General features: G+C 43.0%; 2 protein-coding genes across 7 annotated transcripts in view; one reads left to right on the forward strand and one right to left on the reverse strand.

Annotated features, from left to right (window-relative positions):
• Positions 1-14,016, reverse strand: part of ST8SIA5 (ST8 alpha-N-acetyl-neuraminide alpha-2,8-sialyltransferase 5) — a 185,726-nt gene extending 171,710 nt beyond the window's left edge. For all 6 annotated transcript variants that reach the window (XM_075488809.1, XM_075488812.1, XM_075488811.1 and 3 more), the window contains exon 1: positions 14,002-14,016. The gene's annotated coding sequence lies outside the window, so the exon portion shown is untranslated. The remainder of the gene's footprint in view (positions 1-14,001) is intronic.
• LOC142402892 (katanin p60 ATPase-containing subunit A-like 2) overlaps positions 1-21,893 on the forward strand; it is a 29,322-nt gene extending 7,429 nt beyond the window's left edge. Inside the window, 8 exon segments of the mRNA XM_075488782.1 lie at positions 4,939-5,009; positions 5,011-5,028; positions 7,471-7,506; positions 9,518-9,592; positions 19,787-19,852; positions 19,854-19,941; positions 20,952-21,054; positions 21,387-21,893. Of these exon segments, the coding sequence (XP_075344897.1) occupies positions 4,939-5,009; positions 5,011-5,028; positions 7,471-7,506; positions 9,518-9,592; positions 19,787-19,852; positions 19,854-19,941; positions 20,952-21,054; positions 21,387-21,526 (597 nt within the window). The 3' untranslated portion in view covers positions 21,527-21,893.
• The last annotated feature ends 1,954 nt before the right edge of the window (positions 21,894-23,847 follow it).

Consider the following 23,847-nt stretch of genomic DNA (forward strand, 5'->3'; position numbering starts at 1 on the left):
GCATGTTCAAAAAAGAGGTAAGAGAAATTCACTGAAGAATGAATGTTCAAAGGGTGTTTGAACTCAAAGACTAAGATGTAATTTTAATTATCTAAGTCCTTCGGTTGCAGATTTTGGTGGATGTAAATATGAACTAACATGTCACTCCTATTGCTTATACTTTTTTTTTTTTTAAACATCCAATACTTGCCAGCATCAGAGACAATGTATTAGGCTTGGTGAACCTTCATATCATGATAGCTCCTCATATGTTAGCTGGTTACTAAAACCAACTAACAGAAAACAGATCTGAGAAACAGATCTGCTTGGCATATACATTTGGCGGTGTATATGCTTTTAGGGAAACTAGGGGCTTGAGGGGAAGCAAGGCACAATGTAGCAGTTCTGTAGAAATGATTGCTGTGTAAGCTTTTCTCTTGTGAGGTCCATAGTTCTTAGGGTTAAATAATACAGTTTGTATCACTTAATAGCACTCTTACTTTATAACTGAGTTGATTCTTTTACTTTGCCAGAGGTTATTATCCTAGTGCAGAAAAAGTTTTACTAACAGGATGCGATGTATGCCAACTAGGGAAGGTGCCCCGCTGGACCTCTTGTTCACGAACAGAGAAGGACTTGTGAGCCATGTGATGGTTGGAGGCTGTCTTGGGCAGAGTGATCACGAAATGATAGAGTTTTTGATTCATGGAGAAGTGACGAGGGGGGTCAGCAAAACTGCCACCTTAGACTTCCAGAGGGCAGACTTTGGCCTGTCTAGGAGACTGGTCGAGAGAGTCCCCTGGGAGGCAGCCCTTATGGGCAAAGGAGTCCAGGAAGGCTGGACATTCTTTAAGGAGGAAGTCCTAAAGGCACAAGAGCAGGCTGTCCCCAGGTGCCGAAAGACGAGCTGGCGGGGAAGAAGACTGGCCTGGCTGACTAGAGAGCTCTAGCTAGAACTCAGGAAAAAGAGGAGAGTCTACGACCTCTGGAAGAAGGGGCAGGCAACTCAGGAGGACTACAAAGGTGTAGCAAGGTTGTGCAGGGAGAAAACTAGAAGGGCCAAAGCTGCGCTAGAGCTCAATCTGCCTGCTGCTGTAAAAGACAACAAAAAACACTTCTTCAAATACATTAGCAGCAAAAGGAGAGCTAAGGAGAATCTCCAGCCCCTAGTAGACGGGGGAGGGAACACAGTGACCAAGGATGAGGAAAAGGCTGAGGTACTTAATGCCTTCTTTGCCTCAGTCTTTAATAGCAGGGCCAATTGTTCTCTGGGTACCCAGTCCCCTGAGTTGGAAGATAGGGACGGGGACCAGAATGGAGCCCCCATAATCCAGGGGGAAATGGTTAGTGACCTGCTACACCACTTAGACACTCACAAGTCTATGGGGCCGGATGGGATCCACCCGAGAGTACTGAAGGAGCTGGCAGAAGTGCTCACCAAGCCCCTTTCCATCATTTACCAGCAGTCCTGGCTAACTGGGGAGGTCCCTGCTGACTGGAGATTAGCGAATGTGACACCCATCTACAAGAAGGGCCAGAAGGAGGACCCGGGGAACTACAGGCCTGTCAGCCTGACCTCGCTACCGGGAAAGCTGATGGAGCAGATCATCCTGAGTGCTATCACACGGCATGTAGAGGATAACCAAGGGATCAAGCCCAGCCAGCATGGGTTCAGGAAAGGCAGGTCCTGCTTGACCAACCTGATCTCCTTCTATGACAAGGTGACCCGCCTAATGGATGAGGGAAAGGCTGTGGATGTTGTCTATCTAGACTTCAGTAAAGCCTTTGACACGGTTTCCCACAGCATTCTCCTGGAGAAACTGGCTGCTCATGGCTTGGACGGGTGTACTCTTTGCTGGGTAAAGAACTGGCTGGATGGCCGGGCCCAGAGAGTGGTGGTGAATGGAGTTTACTCCAGTTGGCGGCCGGTCACAAGCGGTGTTCCCCAGGGCTCTGTGTTGGGGCCAGTTCTGTTTAATATCTTTATCAATGATCTGGACGAAGGGATCGAGTGCACCCTCAGTAAGTTTGCAGATGACACCAAGTTGTGTGGGAGTGTTGATCTGCTTGAGGGTAGGAAGGCTCTGCAGAGGGACCTGGACAGGCTGGATCGATGGGCTGGGGCCAATTGTATGGGGTTCAACAAGGCTAAGTGCAAGGTCCTGCACTTGGGCCACAGCAACCCCATGCAACACTACAGGCTTGGAGAAGAGTGGCTGGAAAGCTGCCAGGCAGAGAAGGACCTGGGGGTGTTGGTTGACAGCTGCCTGAATATGAGCCAGCAGCGTGCCCAGGTGGCCAAGAAAGCCAATGGCATCCTGGCTTGTATCAAAAATAGCGTGGCCAGCAGGACTAGGGAAGTGATCGTGCCCCTGTACTCGGCACTGGTGAGGCCGCACCTCGAATACTGTGTTCACTTTTGGGCCCCTCACTACAAGAGAGACATTGAGGTGCTGGAGTGTGTCCAGAGAAGGGCAGCAAAGCTGGTGAAGGCTCTGGAGCAGAAGTCTTATGAGGAGCGGCTGAGGGAACTGGGGTTGTTTAGTCTGGAGAAAAGGAGGCTGAGGGGAGACCTTATCGCTCTCTACAACTACCTGAAAGGAGGTTGTAGAGAGGTGGGGGTCGGTCTCTTCTCCCAGGTAACAAGTGATAGGACAAGAGGAAATGGCCTCAAGTTGCACCAGGGGAGGTTTAGCCTGGATATTAGGAAATTTTTCTTCACTGAAAGGGTCATCAAGCATTGGAACAGGCTGCCCAGGGAAGTGGTTGAGTCGCCATCCCTGGAGGTATTTAAAGGACGTTTGGATGAGGTGCTTAGGGACATGGTGTAGTGGTGGTCTTGGTAGTGTTAGGTTTATGGTTGGCCTCGATGATCTTAAAGGTCTTTTCCAACCTATACGATTCTGTGATTCTGTATTCCTCTGATACTCATAATCTTTCATGTCTTGGACAAAACATGTGAATCTGTTCATATCTAGTTCTTAAAATGGGAATAACATCACTTCTGCAGAAGCCTCACAATGGATTCTTGCTGTGGAATTTTAGTTCTGTAATGCAAGATGAAGCAGATGTCCTGAAGGCAGCAAAGATTTTTGACTCGCTGAATAAGAGACAGGCAAGCAGAGTTCCTAACTAAAATAGTGTTTGCTTAGTGACCCCTTCAAAGCGCTTCACATCCTTTCTGCAAGGGTTGGCTCCTAGTCTCCCTACAAAATGTTATTTAGATTCCCAAATTTGCTACTATTCTTAGTCTTCAGGGCACAGAATTGGCAAAGAATTCCCTTGTCACAAAGATCTTACAGTCAAACACAGATGTAATGTTGTTTTAAGGAAGTTAGTTTGATGGTAAATGGGTAAATGTATTTTTGCATATAGACTAGCAAGTAGCATTCGTGGCTCAACTGTGGTACAAAAAATTTCAGGGATTCAGGTGTAGCATCCTTGCCCTAAGATGCCCATCCTAATCTCTCCGTAATGTCTACCATTTCAGTGTAAGAAATCCACAAGCTCTTAGCCTTCCTTTACGCTCATCTCTTAGGCTACGCTTTGCATAGATGCAGAGCTCTTGAAAAGGAATAATCGTAACAGATTCCACTCGGCGAATGGCATTACAAGCATTGTTAATCTCTCTTGAAATTTAGGCAATGTCTGCAACATAATTATTCTTCATGTGTCCTTTGTCCTTTAAAATGGCACATTTTTCTTCTGACATTCACCTCCTATGTTATTGATCCTCTTGACATCTGTCTCAGTAGCTTCCTAGAAGTTTCCCTTCTGGCAGGAGTAGGAATGGGACAGTCTGTTTTTTGACACCACTATCCAGAAGGGTTTTTGTGAACATGCTGCAGCATTTGCAATTATATTGAATTTGTGGCATTTCACCCTTAGTTGAGTTTTTGGCAGAATCCAGAAATTTAGTAAGATTGTGGATTGGGACAGCTCTAAGAAAAGTATTGTGTGAATTTATATCCTAAAGTCACATGAGGCTGGTGCAGGAGTTTTCTGAAGTTTTGTGAAGTATATGTGGGTTTTGTGGTCATTTGGAGGCATGTCCACTCATCCTGTTTTCCTCAGTTCTCAGCTGTATTGGTGTGATTTTATATTTTAGATTTGTAGTAAAATTGTAGACTTGTCATGGATTACTTGTGACTCTGGGCAAATAATTTAAACCCTGTGCTTCATATCCAAAGTGTAGAAAATAATATATATATTTTGAAATTTGTTTTTTTTTAAGTGTTCAGATTAAAAAGTGCTGGATTAATACATATTATTCATTATATTTATTTAAAAACTCAAAGAATACTTCACCAAAGAAGAACCAACAATATGTTCTTACTGCTAATATAAGCCTCTCCATGTTTACAGAAAAATAGATGAAACTTCTTTCTCCAAAGGGCAGACCCAGATTTTTTGTGTCAGCTTAATATTCCATTTTTTAATCTTGATTATTCAAGCAGTTTATGTTTGTTTTCATGAGGAAAAACATAAGAACTGCTTGATTCTTATCAAGAGAATCAGTCCATTTTCTTTCATTATGGTTCAGCTGATTTTTAATTTTTTTTTTCTCAAATCCTTATTTAAAAAACTAAAAATGGAGCAACAACAAAAGACGGATGTTTAATCTCTGATAACAATTTAGGAGTTCCCAGAATCCTCTGATGGATCATTTTCTTCTATCCCATTATTTGCAGGGTACTCTGATAGGATTTAGCCAGAAAGATTTACATATAAAGACAGGATTACAAGCCTGTGTTCTTTATATCTCCTTTACAAACCTTTCAGAATTTGAGAGGATTCAGGGACCCTTAGCCTATCCAGAGCTTTTTCCCAGCAGATATCCCTTTTTTTCCTAGAAGTTTGAAATGTGGCTACTGTTATTTATCTTCTGTGCCAGTGGCCCTTAATGCTTTTTTGTGTTAGTTTATCTTTTCTTTCACATTTACTTTTCTCTCTAAACAGGTGTTATTTGAGCTTGCCTGGTACCATGCTCCTTCCACAATTTTCTTGGATGAGCTGGAGTCAGTTATGAGTCAGAGGCACTGCTTCTGGGTAACTGATGAGAGCACTTCCTATGGCTTTAGGAGAATATTTGTCCCCCTTTTACTGCATCTTTTCAATAGTGTGTGTGTGTTCAGGTGCTGACCAATGTTTAATCACAGAATCACAGAATCGTATAGGTTGGAAAAGACCTTTAAGATCATCAACTCCAACCGTAAACCTAACACTACCAAGACCACCACTATACCATGTCCCTAAGCACCTCATCCAAATGTCTTTTAAATACCTCCAGGGATGGCAACTCAACCACCTCCCTGGGCAGCCTGTTCCAATGCTTGATAACCCTTTCAGTGAAGTAAAATTTCCTAATATCCAGGCTAAACCTCCCCTGGTGCAACTTGAGGCCATTTCCTCTTGTCCTATCACTTGTTACCTGGGAGAAGAGACCGACCCCCACCTCTCTACAACCTCCTTTCAGGTAGTTGTAGAGAGCGATAAGGTCTCCCCTCACCCTCCTTTTCTCCAGGCTAAACAATCCCAGCTCCCTCAGCCGCTCCTCATAAGACTTCTGCTCCAGAGCCTTCACCAGCTTCATTGCCCTTCTCTGGACACGCTAATCATAATAGATTATTATTATATCATTATATAATATATATATATAAAATATATATAATATATATTATATTATATTAACGTTAATCATAGAGTGTACCCATTAGAAACAAATCTTAGATAAACTGAAGTCTGAGGCTACTCTATAAACTTCAACCAGAGCATGATTGGGCCCCTGAAAGACTTGTCTTTTAGATTTTATTGACATTATAATTACTTCAAGTGATAATGGTAATTTTCTTGACTTTTTATTAAGCAATTTTTCTTTTGTTCTGTTGTCAACTATAGGAGCCTCACAGTGTGTTATTGTCAGAATGTCTATCAGCTCTGAAAGTACCGCTTCATGGAAGCGTTGCATATGCTGTGGGGATTTAAAGAGTGAGATGTAGTGGTTGTTTCATTCACAATAGATGAGATCAGTAGAGAAGCAAGCGTGAAAGACAGGTCGTGTGAAGATTAGCAAGGGACTATGGGTCCAGCAAGACTGTGAGAAGGAGGGAGGTGCAAGAGTGTATAACTAGTGGTGCTGTACTTTCAAATAAGGGTTTTGAAGTGGAAATAAAAGCAGTGGGGGGGAAACAACAGATGACTTGAGATGACTTGTTAGAGGCGAGTAAGAAGCAGCTGATTTTGTGACACTTTGGACAGGCTTAGGCGTAGCAGGGTAAGATGGAGTGTACACAGTGGAATGGCATTTTCATTAATGGGACAAATTTTGGTGGCATTGTCAGGACTTCCAGATGCAGGAATGGGAGGATGTTATTCTTGTCATCCATGGTGTAGACAGTTTATAGTTAAAAACATATTGAAAAGGTTAGGGATGGGGAAGAAGCAGGAGAAATATAAAAATATTGTTAGAACCATTAGGAGCCCATTACAGTGGATTTTATGTACTGTATATTATATGCTCACAAAGATTTATAAATAGAATATGCCATATCGTAAAGATACAACTTGTAATAATTGTCAGTTAATAGCTATAAATTATGGGCCAAATTCTGCCTTCATATATACTTTTAAAAGCTCTCATTAACATTACTGGATTATATATTTTAATAAGGATTTTTCTCTAAGATTATGTAGTTATTTTTACATATCCTTATTAAATATTGACTTGGCACCGATGTGTGGATGCCTTTGCAGAAATAAGCCATTAAACCTGAATTTTAGCTCTTACCATCTAAGGCCCTGATGTTTTTTCTGGGTTTGATCTAGGAGTTTCCAAGAACTCCACATCTGGGACCAAGAGTTCAAATTGGTTTCCTGCAAAATTGGTTACCTGGATCAGGGCCAGAATTCTTAGCACTTTGCTTAAGTTCCCCTTCTCTTTTTGAGGAAGGATCCTTTCTGTGTGGTCTCTGCCCCATTTTTAAATTCATTTCAATATGGCATATTTTTCTGTTTGCTTTTGATAGAACATTTTGCAAAATATTGAATTCAATAGTAGGTGTATCTTCTTGTGGCCACTTAACATTCACTCACAGAAAAATGCCAGTAGTTGTCCCGAATAGGTAGGAGTGTTAGTTATTTAATGGCAACTATCACATTATAAAAATTCTCTTATATAGATCAATCAATCAAAGCCTTAGCTGTTTTCCAGTATACGTCAACGTTGCGTGGAGATTAATGTGAAGGAAAAAAAAAATTTCTTTGGATTCAGTAATAGTGAATTCTCCTCACTTTAATGCACTGAAAAGAGTCCATTTAAGTAATCATTAGAAAGCTTGGTTTTAATGCTTAGATGTTAGCTAATGGAGCTTAATCATGCTTTGAACTGGGGCAGAACTGTGACAAGGGCTCAGTTGCTGTGAATGACACTGTATAAATAAAGATGATTACTTTAATACACTGAGCAAATAATATTTCTCTGAATATTGGTAGTGGTGAACATGAAGGAAGTCGATGGATGAAAACAGAATTACTGGTTGTCCTGGTTTCAGTTGAGATAGAGTGAGCGAGCGGCTGCGTGGTGCTTAGTTGCCGGCTGGGGCTAAACCACGACAGTCCTTTTTGGCGCCCAACGTGGGGCACGAAGGGTTTGAGATAATGACAGATTTGATTGGAATGTGCCAGATGATAGAATTTATAGCTGTTATTGCTGTTTAGCTATTAATCAGCAGGCTTCTCTGCTTGCCATGGGGCTTGCTTGCCTTACTGTATATTAGATTCTAGGGCTCGTTAGTGGCTGCTTTTTGCTTTCACTGCTTGCCGTGCTGCTGTACTGCTTATCACCTTACTCTGCTGTGCCTGGGAACATTTTGATAACAGCAATGGCCATGCGCCTGGGCTGGCAGATGGCCAGGGCATTGCTGCTGTTTCTGTGCTGCTGTACTGGACAGGCTGGAACTCTGGTGTGAACTCGAGTCAAAGGGACTGTGACCTGTGGATGAATCCACATGGGAGCAGGACACCCCAAAGCGTCTGTGCCCATGGATTAGCCCATGCCAGAGCAGGTATACCTTGAAATGTCTGTGGCCATGGTTATGTCTGTGCCACAGCAGGTATAGCTCTGAAGGGATTGTGGTCCAAGGATAAGTCCATGCTGGATAAGGTGCGCCTCGAAGCATCTGTGGCTGTGGACGAAGTCCATGCTGCAGCAGGTATACCTTGAAGCATCAGTGGCTGTGCATGAGGCCATGTTAGAGCAAGTTTACTTCTGAAGGTACTGCATTCTGTGGATAAGTCCAAGCTGGAGCAGGGGCAAGGGGAGGACTTCATTGCAATGTTAAACCTGATGGTCTGTCCAAAGGGACCAGGGGTGGAGATTGTAATGGAAATACCTTTAAATTGTTGTATCCCGGGATTTGAGTTGCATGTTGTGGGAATTACTATAGCAGGAACCCCTTGTTGCTAGCCAGGCTAGGAGCAAGGGGAGGAGTTCATTGCAATGTTAAACCCTATATCCTGGCCCAAAAGGACCAGGGGTGGACATTGTAATAGATATACCTTTAAATTGTTGTAACCCATGATTTGAGTTGCATGTTATAGGAATTACTACAGCCGGAACCACCTGAACCAATGGAGGAGAAGCCTTACAAGAAGCAGTGCAAGTGCAGCAGTGACCTGACCTGAGCTGTCTTTGGTGCCCAATAACTCCAAGCAACACACCACCTCTCCTGTCCTGAGTAACAACCATAACAGATGGAGCCCAAAGTCATGGACTAAATGAACTCAGTGGACATTTTGTGGACATTTGTGGACATTTATGGACATTTTACAAATATTTTGTAGGGGTGGTCCATAGACTAAGGGAATGATATGTGTGTATTATATCAAAGGATGGGAAGGGCGATGGTGGGTAATGAGAATGTATTGGATCGTGTGAGACTTGAGCATGACGTAAATGGTATGGAATAAGGGGTGGATACTGTCCTGGTTTCAGTTGAGATAGAGTTAATTTTCTTTATAGTGGCTGGTATGGGGCTATGTTTTGGATTTGTGCTGAAGACAATGTTGATAATACAGAGATGTTTTAGTTGTTGCTGTACTAGTCAAGGACTTTTCAGCTTCCCGTGCTCTGCCAGGTGCAGAAGAAGCTGGGAGGGGACACAGCCAGGATAGTTGATCCAAACTGACCAAAGGGCTATTCCATACCACATGACGTCATGCTCAGTATATAAAGCTGGGGAAGAAGAAGGAAGGGGGGACATTTGGAGTGATGGCGTTTGTCTTCCCAAGGAACCGTTACGCATGATGGAGCCCTGCTTCCCTGGAGATGGCTGAACACCTGCCTGCCCATGGGAAGTAGTGAATTAATTCCTTGCTTTGCTTTGCTTGCGTGCGCGGCTTTTGCTTTACCTATTAAACTGTTTTTATCTCAACCCTCAAGTTTTCTTACTTTTGCTCTTCCGAGTCTCTTCCCCATCCCACTGAGGGGGAGTGAGCGAGCGGCTGCATGGTGCTTAGTTGCTGGCTGGGGCTAAACCACGACACTGGTGCAGATGGATGGCTTGGCCCGATCTGATGATCTTGTATTTGTTTTAGCAGCTTCCAATCTGCCATGGTAAGAGATCCAGAGAATACATTTTGAATACATTTGCATGAGCTTCTAAGCATGGATAAAAATTTTATTTAGACTTTTGCAGAAAAAGCCTTGATATTTGGTTAAAGCATTTAAAGATTAATTTGGAGCTTTTACTTTTAAACTCTACAATTCTTGCTATTTGTGCCACATGAGAATAATCCATAATAAAGTCAACATATGCTGATGCTACCAGCTGCTAATATTTAAAATGGAGTATTTGACTTTATAGGCAAGTTATTTACTATGTTTAAGCTAAGAAGGGTTTCAGCCTGGAACTGTAAGGTGCTTAAAACATCTACTGCTTAGAAGGATACTCCATAAATAGGAATGTTGGATTTTATCAATTATTTATCAAATGTGACTTTTAAAAGTTGAGGGACAAAATTCTTCAGTTTCTTTAACATAATTTAGAATAGAAGAATAAACAGTTTAAGACTGGAACTAGGGCACTTCATCATGTTGGTTCTCAAAATGGGCAGGACATGTATTGAGAACAAGACAGACGGGAGAGGATGAGGTAGGGAGGTAACATTTGTAGTGTAACTACTGTGGATGCTCAGGGGAGTCCAACAGACAGCAGAAAATGGCCAGCAGAAAATGGTGATCATCATAGCATTGAGGTCTTTCTTGATATCTGTGTCCCTAAAGGCATGCAGACCTAAGTGGGCCTATTCACCTCTCACATGTAGAGGAGGTTTAAATGCTAAATGAGGTTTAAATGTAGAGGAGGTTTAAATGCTAAATTTCTCCTCCAATGAGCAAGCCATTTCAAAACATGTTGGTGCTGAGAAGCCTGAGTCCTTCAGATGGATGTGGGTTCCCCAAGTCTCCACGGCTCTGTGGATGGCTCTACCATACAGTATTTCCTGCATGATGAGCAAAGGGGTGTTTTACCCCAGTCCGTCTTCTTTCATGAACTTTGTGGGCAGTATTCACATCACATAATTTTGGCACCTAAGGTAGAAGGCAAGTTTCCCCTGCTATGAGACAGTCAACAGCAAAACAACAGATGCAGCAATTCAGAGCAATTGGGAGACTCACGGGGGTCAGTGCTGTTTAACATCTTCATCAATGACTTGGATGATGGGACAGAGCGCACCCTCAGCAAGTTTGCAGATGATATAAAACTGGGAGGAGTAGTTGATAGACCAGAGAGTTGTGCTGCCGTTCAGAGGGACCTCAACAGGCTGGAGGAATGAGCCCACAGGAATTTCATGAAAGCTCAAGTGCGGGTGATCAAACACTGGCACAGGTTGCTCAGGGAGGTTGTGGAGTCTCCATCCTTGGAGATGCTCAAAACCTGACTGGATGCAGCCCTGAGCAACCTGCTCTGGCTGACCCCAATTTGAGCAGGGGGTTGGACTAAATGATCGCCAAGAGATGCCTTCCAACCTCAGCCATTCTGTGATGCTGTAAATCAAAGCAGGGGCCTAGTCTAGGTACCATGAGAGTAATTAAAAGTATTTCTCTCTCCTGAATGTAAGAAAGCCTAAGGAGAATGGTCTTCGAAGTTAGGCATAGAGGCACAGTTGCTGCATAAAAACAGGCAGTGTGTTACCCTTCGGTATCCTTCATTAAAATTAGATAAATTAAAATAAATACCTAAGAAGTCACTTGAGAATTACTCCGTTCTTCTCTGATGTAAAGGCTGGAGTTTCTGTCCATCATGGGAAGAGATCCAGTCTGCCTCTTTCTACAAGCCTGTCTTTCCCTCTACATTTTCTTTCCTAATGCAAAGCCTTATGTTCCCCATACAATCAAAGAAGGATGCTTCTGAGAACCACCAGGCAGACATCTTACCTGCTGAAATTCAAGTGCCAAAGCGGCAACATATTCAGAGGCTTTCATCTGCCTCTCTCCATGGCCTGCCCAGGGCTTTTAGGCTCTTTAACTAGGAGAATGGCTGTGTGGGCACCTAAAATTTATGTAGAAATTAGATGTACAAGTTAGGCTGGTTCCTACCCTGGCCCAACAGTGTGAGTACAAAGCCATTGCTGACTTTTATATCCATAATAGCAGAGTCTGTGTGTTGGTTTGGGGGATTTATGCCTTGGACAAACTCATAAATTTAAATCAGTACAAAATCCACCCCATTTTGTGTTACAGTATCTACATGAACAGAATTTGATTTAATTATGTTCCAGTTGTGTAAGAAAATGCTGAAAAATAAATAGCTACTGTGTGTGTGAAGTTAAGTTTGAAAGAGAATTAATACATTAATAATCCATTTGTCTCTTTATGGTTCATTAGTAATACACTATAAATGTTTATGTTATTGTAGCATCATTACCCTTTTAGAAAGAGAAACTCTGAGCAGTGCATTGCACTTTTCCATGGTCTCTTAAATTATCCTGTGAGTAGCTAAGCTTCACACGTAATGCTGCAGCATGGCAGTATTAAAAGGGATCAGATGTCTTTAGAGGATCCGTGTCTTTCTACTCTTGCACACTGGTTTGAAAGAAAAAATTGGGTATTTGAAACCCACTGAGGAAGAGTTCAGAGATAGCAACTGGTCTGAAGGTCACTGTGTGGCTGGTGCTGGATCTAGGGATCTTGGAGATGTGTTAATGTAAGTGTGAGGCTGACCTCTCTCTGCTTCTGCAGGAAGAGATTCCTGCATGTGTCTTGTTACCATGTGTCTGTCTTATGCAACCAATAAACTCTTTCTGGAAAGTCATGCAAAAATTACAGAATACAGTTTTGAGTGTTTTACATATTTGATTTTGGATCATTTTGCAATTCTGAAGTGCTAATTTCTGAAAAATTGCTTCTTTGAAACATCAAAAATGACACAGCTTTTTTAAGGTAGATCCAAAATGACAAGATTTCTATTTTGGGGGGGAACTGCTCCCACATAAAGCTGGCAATCTCTGTTGGTATGAGGGTGGCAGCTGAGCTGTTGTGAAAAGCCAGCTCCCGCTTTCGAAAGTTTTATACCTGAGAGCTTAAAATTTCCTTTTGGACTTTCTCAACATTGCTCATGGGCAGGTTGGATTTTGCCCTCTCTTAAGCAAATCCAACCTATGAGTGTAATGACTAGGTTGTCTGGCAGAAATGTGCCTACTGCAGAGAATATGCTTTAAGACGTGGCTGAGCGTATGCTTAGAAAGGTGTTTTAGGGGGATGGAAAGCTAGTGAAAGCCATGAGCATCTTACATCGTCATTGAGGCTCACAGCCTCGAGGAATTTGGGAGTATCTGATTCCAGAGAGGTCGGCGGGGTTTGAACCCCCTTTAAGATCTCAACTATATGTTTACAGATTATTTTTATGTGTATTAGGTGACATTCAGTCCTACTGTAGGACCCCAGACTTCAGCTGCATAGGGATATTTCATAAAAAAGTTTCAAAATACTTAGTACTACAGTCTGAGGTTGTGGCTTCACAGCACAGCCCTTTGTTCTTGCAAACATTTGGTATTAAGCTGGATTTCAAGAGATTTGTTTAACTTGGATATTTATTGATCATGAAAAAAATTAGTACCAAGCTGCTTTTTAGATGAATGAAAAGAAGCCTAAACAAAGCTCTTTACGTTGTCCTAAGCTGCACTGCAGCTATTGATCTTCCTCTTCAGCCAGTGCTTGCTGCCCAGCCTCGCCTCCTGCTGCTCATCAGCAAGGCACTTTCTATTGACAAATTACTTGTTGAAATGATTCAATGTAATTAAATAAAATAAAGGCCTCGTTAGTGAAGAAATAAAGTGATCCTTAACCACGTAGTGAATGTTTCCTAACGTATTAGTGCATTTAATTTGACTTCCATTGCAGTGCTGCTTTCTTCTCCCTCCCTACCCTTGGGATGGGTGAATCATAAAATCATTTAGGTTGGAAAAGACCCTTAAGATCATTGAGTCCAACCATTAACCTAACACTACCAAGTCCACCACTAAACCATGTCCCTAAGCACCATATCCACACATCTTTTAAATACCTCCAGGGATGGTGACTCAACCACCTCCCTGGGCAGCCTGTTCCAATGCTTGACAACCCTTTCGGTGAAGACATTTTTCCTAATATCCAATCTAAACCTCCTGTCTCATCCCACTCGGTGGGTTGTGAGAGGGGTGAATCTTTTTGATTCCCCGATGGTTTGTGTACCGACAAAAGCCGATCTCTGCTCAGCAGAGCCGCGTGGTCGGTAGAGTCACGACAATGACTCAGAAGAACAGGCTGGCCAGCAACTTTATTAACTGGCGAATTCCACGAATGGACAAACTTAACAAACTGGCAAGCCTAACGAACAAACAAAGGCAATTTGGCAATGGAGCTATTTTCTGGGCAACCCGTCACAATTTATCCCAAACTTGCATATATTGGAAGAGTAGAGGAAGAGAGAAGCAAGAAAAGGAAAGGAGAAGAGAGGAGGAAAGAGAAAGAAAAAGTATCACCACCCTTGGATCCCACGATGATGATGACAGACGTGGCAATCCTCCAGTGGTGGGCGTGCGTGGTTCCCTGGGGGGCGTGTCTTTTATAGGCTAATCCCTGCCTCCAGGTACGCCCCTTCAGGACTTACATGGTTCTTGTTCTAGAAAGTTCTCAATCTTCTGCGCAGGCGCTGGGGGTGGTCGCAAGGGGTCTCTCAGGTGGTCACAAGCCCCTTCCTCAGATCAGCTCTGTGTGATCTCTGGCCGTATATGGTAAGGTCCGGCGGAACCCGGAACTGTGCATCCTCCTACGTGCTCTCCACGTCCCACTCTCATTCTCCCCCACCCTGTGCTTGCCGATCTGCCGTCGCCATGCAAATAGCGCCTCGCCTCACCACAATGTTTGAGACATTAACTCTTTCAGTCTCTCACACCACCCCGTGGCTCAAACGTCTATATAATCTTCATCCAGGGCGACGATTTTCACATAGAGAAGATTGAGAAGAGATAGTTTGCAATATCGTACATTTTCAACGAGAGTTGGCAGAGGGTCCTTGATTTTGTCTTCCAGGGTGGTGATATGAACATAGTGAACAGCAGGAGAAAAGAGAATGAAAGCAGAAACAAGCAGATGGGTAATCATACATTAAACAATAGCTATGCCAGTCATAAGGAACAGGAATCCAGCCAACAGGGTTATTCCAATTTGCATTAACCATTTCCCCCACCCTGTGAGTCCCCAGGATTGTAGGAGGGAAGTGAACCAAGATCCGGGTGCATGCCCATCAAAACAGTCTTTCGGTTGGAGTGATCGAAATAATTCAGCAGCTTGGTCAGCAATTTCTTTCCTTTTGGTCCGTGCTGCCTCTATAGTAGTACTGACATTGTGAGTGTAGTAGTAGTAGAGTGCAGTAGCAGAGTGCAGTAGTACTGGAGTTGTGAGATGGACAATGTTATACAACATTTTCCATCACTTAAATTCAGCATCGAGTTTTTCGGGGCTTCTGCCACTTCCCAGCACACTCACCAGGGAGGGGCGGTGAAACTGAAAACACGAGATGGGCATAAGGATGGGATGACTAATCCACATTTCAGACCAGCGTGATACTTCAATGTTAAGCAGGAATAAAATTTCCCGTTAGAACATCCCCAAATGAGTCCCAAGGGGGCCGGGGATATGCTAATTTTACAGGTATGTCAGGTTTTGCAGTGAGCGGCAGGCTCTGCAAAGGGTAGTGTGTACGGGGTATGCCACAATACTTGACTCTGCCATAAGTCTTGTTGCACAGAACATCCCGGTTTCTATATCCGCAGGAAGGATAACCCCAACAAATACACATGTCCCTTATCAGAACCCTTACTCTCTCCAAGAGCCAGGTCTCAGGGGGGTCCCCAGGACCAGTGTCATAGTTAAGAACTTTTCCAAGTTATACATAATATTGCAACAAAACCCACAACCATCACCACCACCAAATCTCAATCCTTGTTCGGTTGACTGGGGAAGGGCAACACATATCCCTTGGTCAGTTCTACTCCAGATTCTAGTAAACACATGAATTAGTTCCCACACAAGCTTCTAAGGAATATGGTTTCCACTCCCCCCGTGTCCTCCTTTCCTGGAGGAGAGGAGGACCACCGTCCATATGAAAAATCTTAAATACATATTAGGACTATTATTACAACATTGGCAGTATTCATCGAGGTCCGACGCTCCTCCGACGAGGTCGGTACGCTTTAGCAGGCGACGGTCTGGTTCTCCCCCTGCAAAAGAAAAGGAAAACTCGGTCCCTTTTTGGACCGGTTTTAAAAGGAAGGGATTATCAGGAGGTCTTCCGACGGGTAGGCCTTTTAAAGGCCGATTGTCTAATCCCGTTCTCCTAACCGCAGCTTTACCCCTTTGTTCCCCTCCGGAGATTCCCACGTTGCGGCTATAATTGATCAGCTCCTGCGCAACCCCTCCCCAGGTGAGGGGGAATTCCACTGGAGTGGACCGTGTTTGGTTTCTCCCTGGTGTTAGCATTTCTGTTAAACGCTCCTGAATTGGGAGCGCTGCCCTTTGGCGGTCCTGGATTTGTATGGCATATAGCTTTAGGGGATCAGGAAGGCCTTTTATCAGGGGTTTCATTCAATTGGGGTCAGCTTTTAGCAACATCGGGGAGGGTGGATGGGGTATTAACTGCCTGTCATGCACGAGCTGGAGGCAGGTGGCTTTCTGCACGCTCTCAGTAATTTGATCCAGTCCCGGAGTGGGGATGGTCACCGGATCTCCCCGTTCCAAGGGGTCTAGCCCTCCAGCCCAGTATGCCGCCCTTTGAGGGAGGGACCAGGGGGCTCGAGTGTTGGGGACGGTTAGAAACACGCCTGGACCCCAGTATCCCTGCGCCTCCTCAGAAAGTTTAATTCTGTGTGTGTGTCCCCCCATGAGGGAGACCCTCCACACATATTCCGTCTCCGTTTCTCTAGGGAGCCTACTATATCTTTGTTGTAATTTTGCCAATTCAGTTGCACTATAGGGTATTTCTTTCGTTACAATTTCCAGCGCGGCATCAGCACCCCCTTCATATTGAAATTCCGTTTTAAGAAGTGGGTGAAGTTGAGGAGCTGTTCTCTCGTCACATTAGCACTTTGCCTGTTCCATTTCCTCCCAGGGGTAGTGGCCAGCTACCCCCCTGTCAACTAGCTCACATTCCTTAGACAGGCTGGAGTGCCCACACTTGCTCTCCAGATCCTCCCTGACAAAAGCATCATGCAACTGATTCTGCAACCTATTCGCTGCTGTTTCCGCTCACACCCGTTTTTTCCGCTCAGCTTCCAGCTCCGCTTGCAAGCTTTTAACCAAATCTTGTAACGATTCGCTCACCTCTCGCTCAGCCCATTTTACCGTGAAGAGTAGAGGGAGAGAGAAGCGAGAAAAGGAAAGGAAAAGAGAGGAGGAAAGAGAAAGGAAAAGTATCACCACCCTTGGATCCCACGATGACGATGACAGACGTGGCAATTCTCCAGTGGTGGGCGCGCGTGGTTCCCTGGAGGGCGTGACTTTTATAAGCTAATCCCTGCCTCCAGGTACGCCCCTTCAGGACTTACATGGTTCTTGTTCTAGAAAGTTCTCAATCTTCTGCGCAGGCGCTGGGGGAGGGGGGTGGTCGCGAGGGGTCTCTCGGGCAGTTGCTTTTCACCCGCTTTTATAGGTCCTGTACAGCTTTGTGTATCTTTTCATGAGCATTTATTAATACTTTTATTGGCTATTATTTCAGAGAATATTTTGGTTGGCTCAGTGCTTATTATTCTATTCTGGTTAATGTCACTTAACCTTGCATTTGATCACTAACAAAACAATTTAGCAAACAACCTAAACACTTAAGATAACAAAAATATTACGTCTTTATTTTCCTCTTTAGCCAACAAGCAGGGTCACTGTAACATTTCTGGATAAATAGAGCAACCTCTGTGTATCAGGGGACTTATTTACAGAACATGGCTAGGGAGCTCATGAAACTGTGATCTTGGGGGACACCCCAGGAGTGCTCTGAAGCAGGAGGAGTGATGGAGTGATGAAAAATGTCATCATTTAGAGGATTTGTAGGGTATTTGCAGAGACTCTGGCTGTGGTTGTCCTTTGCCTGCAAGGGCAGTTTAGAGTACCTGCATGGGTACCTCTAAAACCCTGAGAACTTTTGCTCTGTTTATGCAGAGGATGGTAATATGGGTAAATAACAGCCAGGGGGTTGGTCAGCCAGAGAGTAATTATTTCCAGCCAAGCAAAACAATTTTGAGGAGAAGCTGATCTGAAAAATACATTTGGAAGGAGAGCGGGGACTAAAATGGTTCTTTGTCTGGTCTGGGTGGAACCCTGTGTGAGAGGCGTTGCACTGAATGTTGGACGGCATCTTAAACAGCCTAAAAATATCAATAATAATTTCAATATACCAACAGCCATTGATTACCAAACTCTGGTATTTACTTCTGAGGCCTTGATTAGAAATACTGGGATGGATCTGAGTGAATTCTTGTTGTCCTCTGAGTTCCTATTGATCTGGTTTTCTAATCTTTGCTTTCATTGCCCTTGGCTCAGTGCATGTGGAACAAGCTCTCCCAAACTGAGAGGTCCTTTCTGGGGAGAGAGGTGCTTCTGCTCCCACTGAGCCAGGCATGCTGAGGTCTGTGGGAAACCTCAACAGGCACCTAGATGGGGATTTGGGAGCCCATTTTTGGTTTTCTTTATCATGTGCTATGCCAGTAGAAAACATTTGCTATTAAAATAAAGGACAAGTCACCAAAGGTGACAGAAATAAGCTCTGTTGGTGTGCTACAGGTCTATCCTGAGCTGGCAGTTTGAGCTCCCTGTAAATTAAAGAGGGGTTTCATAGAAGAAGCATTACTTCAATGTTGACTTTGCTGGCAAAAGGATTTCACTCAGGGAATTGGGAAAGGTAGAGGCAGGTTTATTTAAGTGTATCTATGGTCCCAGATTGCAGGTGCAGTCCTCCAACAGCTGGCTCCTTCTGCTCAGCCGACAAGGGTGGAATGGTGCTTTAGGGCTCCTGTTTTTCTGTCTGTACAAGACACATTGAAGTGTGTTTCCCCTTGATGAGAGTTTCTCGGCAGGTATGAGGACTGAATTATATTTTAAACCAAAATAACAAGTCTGTGACTGAATGGGGCCAGTAGAGAAAGATTGGTACAGCACTTGGAAGGATAACAGCTCAGAGCAGCTCCTGGAAGACACCAGAGACTTATGAGTGAGTAAATATTTTGTAGCAGCTATTTATTCTTGAAAATTGTATGGATGACTGGGGTACTTGTAGACCATTCCCATTACACAAGTGACAAGGGATGAACTGGAGTAGGAATTTGTATTCAGTTGTTTGGTTGTGTTACTGTTAGATGCAAACAACTGAAAAGCACTTGGGAAAAAATAGATTAAAATGAACTGTTTGGATGCATGTCTGAGAGGAGCTGGTGCGCCGGGCATACCAGGACTTCTGACACTTGACAGAATCGGTGGTGCTGACAAGAAGGGCTATTTCTAGATGGTGATGAAATACATTGAGAAAGGAACAGAAAGAAACATTCATTTTTCTTTCAAGCTTCCTTTGTACATCACAAGCAAGTAAAAATGAAGAGTAGTCCCAATCTTTTGTATTTTTCTTTTTTCTTTTTTCTTTTTTTTCTTTTTTTTCCTTTTTTTTCTTTTCTTTTTCTTTTTTCTTTTAGGCAAAACACTTTTATCAGTGTTGATGTTGACAGCATCATGGTATCCAGCCTGTCCGTCCTTCACATGATCCTTTTTATAAGGATACTTTCCTTTGTGGCTGTATTATTTATAATTTGTATTGCAGGAGCAGTCTCAGATTGACATCTTGTTCTGCCATAAACATGGCCCTCGCATCCAAGACCTTCAGTCTGTGTTTTATACCTACAAAACATCCCTTGCACAGTAGCAATTAATTAGCCCTGACAGTGCCCCAGACAGACAATTTGTAGTGTCTCCTTAATAGCAAAGGGAGAAAGGGAGAGGTTATTGCTGATGAGACATGCTGCAGATGAGTATCAGAGCCAGGGAAGATAACTACAACTTCTGATTGTTATTGTTAAGCCTCATTGTCACAAGCCAGCGTATCGCTAACACGCTGAACAGGAATACACTGGATAATTAATCCTTTTTCTTCCCCCCCCCCCCCCCCCTTAGGTTGACACAGTTACAGGTGGGGTTGAAAAATATCAGTCCCTGCAGCGAGGAGCTTGCTGTCAAAGCCATGTCTCCGCAACAAGATGTGCTGAGATGATTCCTCTCCTCCTTTGCTTGCAGGGAGTTAGATTCTGCCATGTTGTGGTGGTTGGAGAAGAGGATTTTGGTTGACCTCCCAAGTAAAGAGGGTGATGATCCAGCACTGGCTGCCCCCTCTGAGCAACAGCAGAGGAGTGGAACTGAGAACAGATATGGACTACAGCTTGCTGGGCCAGGTGAGAGCACTGCAGCAGGGACAATGCCCACTCGGTGCTTGAGGTCTTTCAGGGTGGGAACTGTAAGCAGGAGTGACATACATCACTGACAGCGGTGGCATTATGTTGTGGCAGAAGAGGTCCAAAGCAGAGGGTTGGGACAGCACCTCTGTATAGAGCAATTGTGACATACAGAGCTGGGGGAAGGACCTCAGCTCAGTTTGAGGCTCCAGCCAAAGGGAGACCAGCGAGACACGGGGCTGAGCATTTCACAGGCACATACCTGGCCGTGGAAATCACTGGTTTCACATAGCTCTGCTTGCAAAATGGTGTATTCTGATCCTCTCTGTTGGGCCAACTTTTCAGCCTTAAAGACAGGGAGACTTCCAGCAACAGTATATTTTATCACTCTTCTCACCAGGCTGGGAGCACTTCCAATTCATCGGGGTAATGAACAGTTAATTGTGTAGGGAAGGTTTGTCACAGCTCTACTGCTGTGGGAGAAAAGAGCTTTTAGACAGTGAAGAGATTCACTAGATACCCAGGCTTTCTTCATTTAGCCCTTTGTCACATCCTGAATTCTTTGAAAATATCTTACAGCTTACCCAGTTGGCCCTTTTTACATCTGTTCACAGAGACAATACTGCTCAGTTTTTGTTTCATAAATGTTAATGAGGAAATATAGTTATTTTATTAACAGGGAAGCTGGGAACAGATACAGAAAGATGAGGTTTTTGACCTACAGAAAATTGCCCTTTAGAAAGAAAATGCCCAGTATTTTCCTTGCTCCTACAAGGTACTGTAGGTATTCAAAACAAGAACAAGCAACATAATGTTGAGGGGAGGGTACACATAAAAATATATATGTGTGTGTATGTGTATATATATACACATATAAATATATTTCAGACAGGAATAGACTTTACAAATATTTTATATAAATATATATAAAATATATATGCTTGTAAATGCCATTCCTGTCCGATTTGTAAGCCTATAAGCTGTAATGTATCATTCTGATCCCGTCACAGGAAACAGACAGGTACTCCAGCTCAGACATAAAACTCATGTGCAAGGAAGCAGCCATGAGACCAGTGAGGAAAATTTTTGATGCTCTTGAAAATCATCAGCCAGGTACCACAGCTCTGAGTAGAGAATCCAATCTGGGAAATGCTGATCTAGTGCTGTAACTCTAGAAATTATAATGTTAACCCCAGCAGGTGGAGTTCTGTTTTCTGCTTAGAAAAGTTTTAAACTGTACATTTCTAAAACATCTACCCAAGCTAACATTTCTGAAAATCGGGCCTTTTTTAAAGCTGTCAGTATCTGTGCACAAATACAAATTTTTCTTTATCTCACTAGGTTTATTCTGTTGTTTTTGTATATTAAGTGTTGCATTAGGCAGGGACATAAAAGAATGTCTTTTGGTAATAATAACAGTATTTAATCAATTCTCTTTTCTTTAGGTAACAGTAACTTACCTGTGATCCGATTAGACACGATCACAACAGCATATTTCCTGGATGTGATCACCCATACCAAGCCATCAGCAAAGAATCTAAGCCAGAAGTACACAGCTTGGCAGGGAGAATTTGAGTCAGTTTGAAAAGAAAAACCCCAAAAGATTGAAACCTTCCAAGACTTTTGCTATCCAAAATGGCATTGCCTTGCCTCCAAAGGATCGAATGGTGATGGGGAAGGAAGTGCTGTTGTTTCCAGGAAAGAATGCAGTGAGAAATGTCAGGGGGAAATCTTCACTTTCAAAATTTAAAAATTTTGGGGAGGGGGTTGTTTGGTTATTTTTTATTAGCCATTTTCAATGACCATTCAAAAAACATTCTTCATGGAAATAATGTAATGGCAGTTGCTATGTAATGAAGACTCCAGCCTTAATTTTATGTATAAAGACTTAGAGATTGCTCGCTTGTCAGTCTTTATTCATGACAGTTGTTTACAGGTTTGGGGTGGAAGAACTGGAGCAGAAAGCTTAAGAACAGTTAGATGATTAGTGTAATTCTCCCTTTCTGAGACTCACTAGAGCATCACAATCAGCGTAGCTTTACCAGCAGAGACCTGCACCCTTTTTAATGAAACGTAAGTCACTGCTTTCAGTGAAATTCGGGACCTTAGCAGTGCCTTGTATATTTGGTTAGTTTGTCATCGTTTTCAGCTGAGATTGCTGAAACCCAGTTGATTTGGGGTATTTCCAAGGTGGAAAAGGCAAGGAAATAGAGGAACTTGGAGACATTGTAGAAAATCAGCAGATTTAGGCTAATCTAACTAGAAACTGGATTGGGGTGGTTACCCACTGGTTCGCAGCCAGCCATAAAATGCAAACAGCGAGTCTTTGCAGCGCAGTGGTAAATACTAGCCAAGTTGGAGACTTTTCTGCTTATAAACATGGCCAGATAACCAGTCAGGACTGCCACAACTCCTTTAATCTTTTAATTAGAAATTCTAATCAGTCATGTTTTCAGGCTCTCAGGTCTCATGGCTGCCCCTCTCTTACCCACCCTCTTGCTTGGCAAGACAGCTATCCTCTTTGCAGTTCTCCCAGTGTTTTCCTTGCATGGACTTGTGCGCAGCTGCTTTTCTAAGTACCACAGTCTTGCATGCTTTCCAGCACACTCCAGGACCTCTAAAGCGCTGACAGTCTCTTTTTGTTCCAGCATCAGTCACGTTGTCAGACGTCTTTATGGGAAATGTCTTCACAGGATTTTGCTTATAGATCTCTCACCTCCTGAACCTGACTCTGACTACAGGCCAAAGACCTCCCTTGCGTACTCCAAGCAGAAACCAACGCAGGTTGAGAATTGTTGGCATGAACACTAGGTGTGTGAATTTATTCAAAACTGTAGGTTACAATTTATGAGGGCACACAAACAGTATCTAAAGATGGCCTTTCTTCCTGGGGGGTTTATTGTTTCTTGTATTTTTGCTGCAGAGTCTATTCCATCCACATTTTCTGTCTCGGACAGAGATTAAATCTGAATGTAGGTAACCACCCACCAAGTGAGACTGCAGATAGACAATCTTTCATGTAAGGAGAGCTTCCCATTCATTCATCATGATGATTTTTCTTAACAAGAACGAGCATGGCTCATTAACACAAAACTATATTTTCAATAAGGTTAATACTCCAGTAATGTGTCATTACAATCTAATAATTTAACACTCAGGAGCACTGTAAAACAACTGTAAAGGACTTTGATTATTACAGTTCACAAATGGACCAGAAAAGCTATTTACCATCATTACAAAGTTGGTTCATGTTGGTGGATTTAGCGCATAGGAAAAGCACTGTGTACCACAGAATTAAATTTCATTTGACAGCTCTACTAACCAACTGTGTAAAAACTAGAATCTGTCCCCATGGCTTGTGAAGGATTTTTCCCATAACATTAAAAAGAAACAAAAAACCCCCCAATAATAGTGAAATTTTGCAACTGTAGCATTAATAGGACCCTGCTGAAGTCTAATTTCAAAAATTCACAGTCTCTAAGGCATTTAATACCAGATTTTTGTTTCTGCACCGTTCTTTTTAATAACAGCATCTAATTAAAACATCTGTAAAATGCTGACAGTTTTAATTTTATGTAAAATTTGAAAAACAAAACCCAGGATCTGTTCTAATGAGAGGCAAGATATCAACAGTAGTTATTATTAAACAATAGTGATACTTTAATTTAAAAGTCACTTCTAAATGTGCCTAATCTCTACCTTTAAATTAGAGCAGAGCAGAGACCTACTCAGTGAAATCACTACAGGCTGACTAAGGCTCTGTTAGTCTTTGAGGTTTATTTACTTGAGTATTTCCAGTGCATTTTTTCAGTTTAGCTTAGTCAGCAGAAGAACGTGACACTTTCCAGACAGGGCTTTTCATCAGTTATTTCTTGAAAACTGAAAATAAACAGAACTCTCTGCCAT

This window comes from Mycteria americana (assembly GCF_035582795.1).
Source record: "Mycteria americana isolate JAX WOST 10 ecotype Jacksonville Zoo and Gardens chromosome Z unlocalized genomic scaffold, USCA_MyAme_1.0 Scaffold_18, whole genome shotgun sequence".
NCBI classification, from domain to species: domain Eukaryota; kingdom Metazoa; phylum Chordata; class Aves; order Ciconiiformes; family Ciconiidae; genus Mycteria; species Mycteria americana.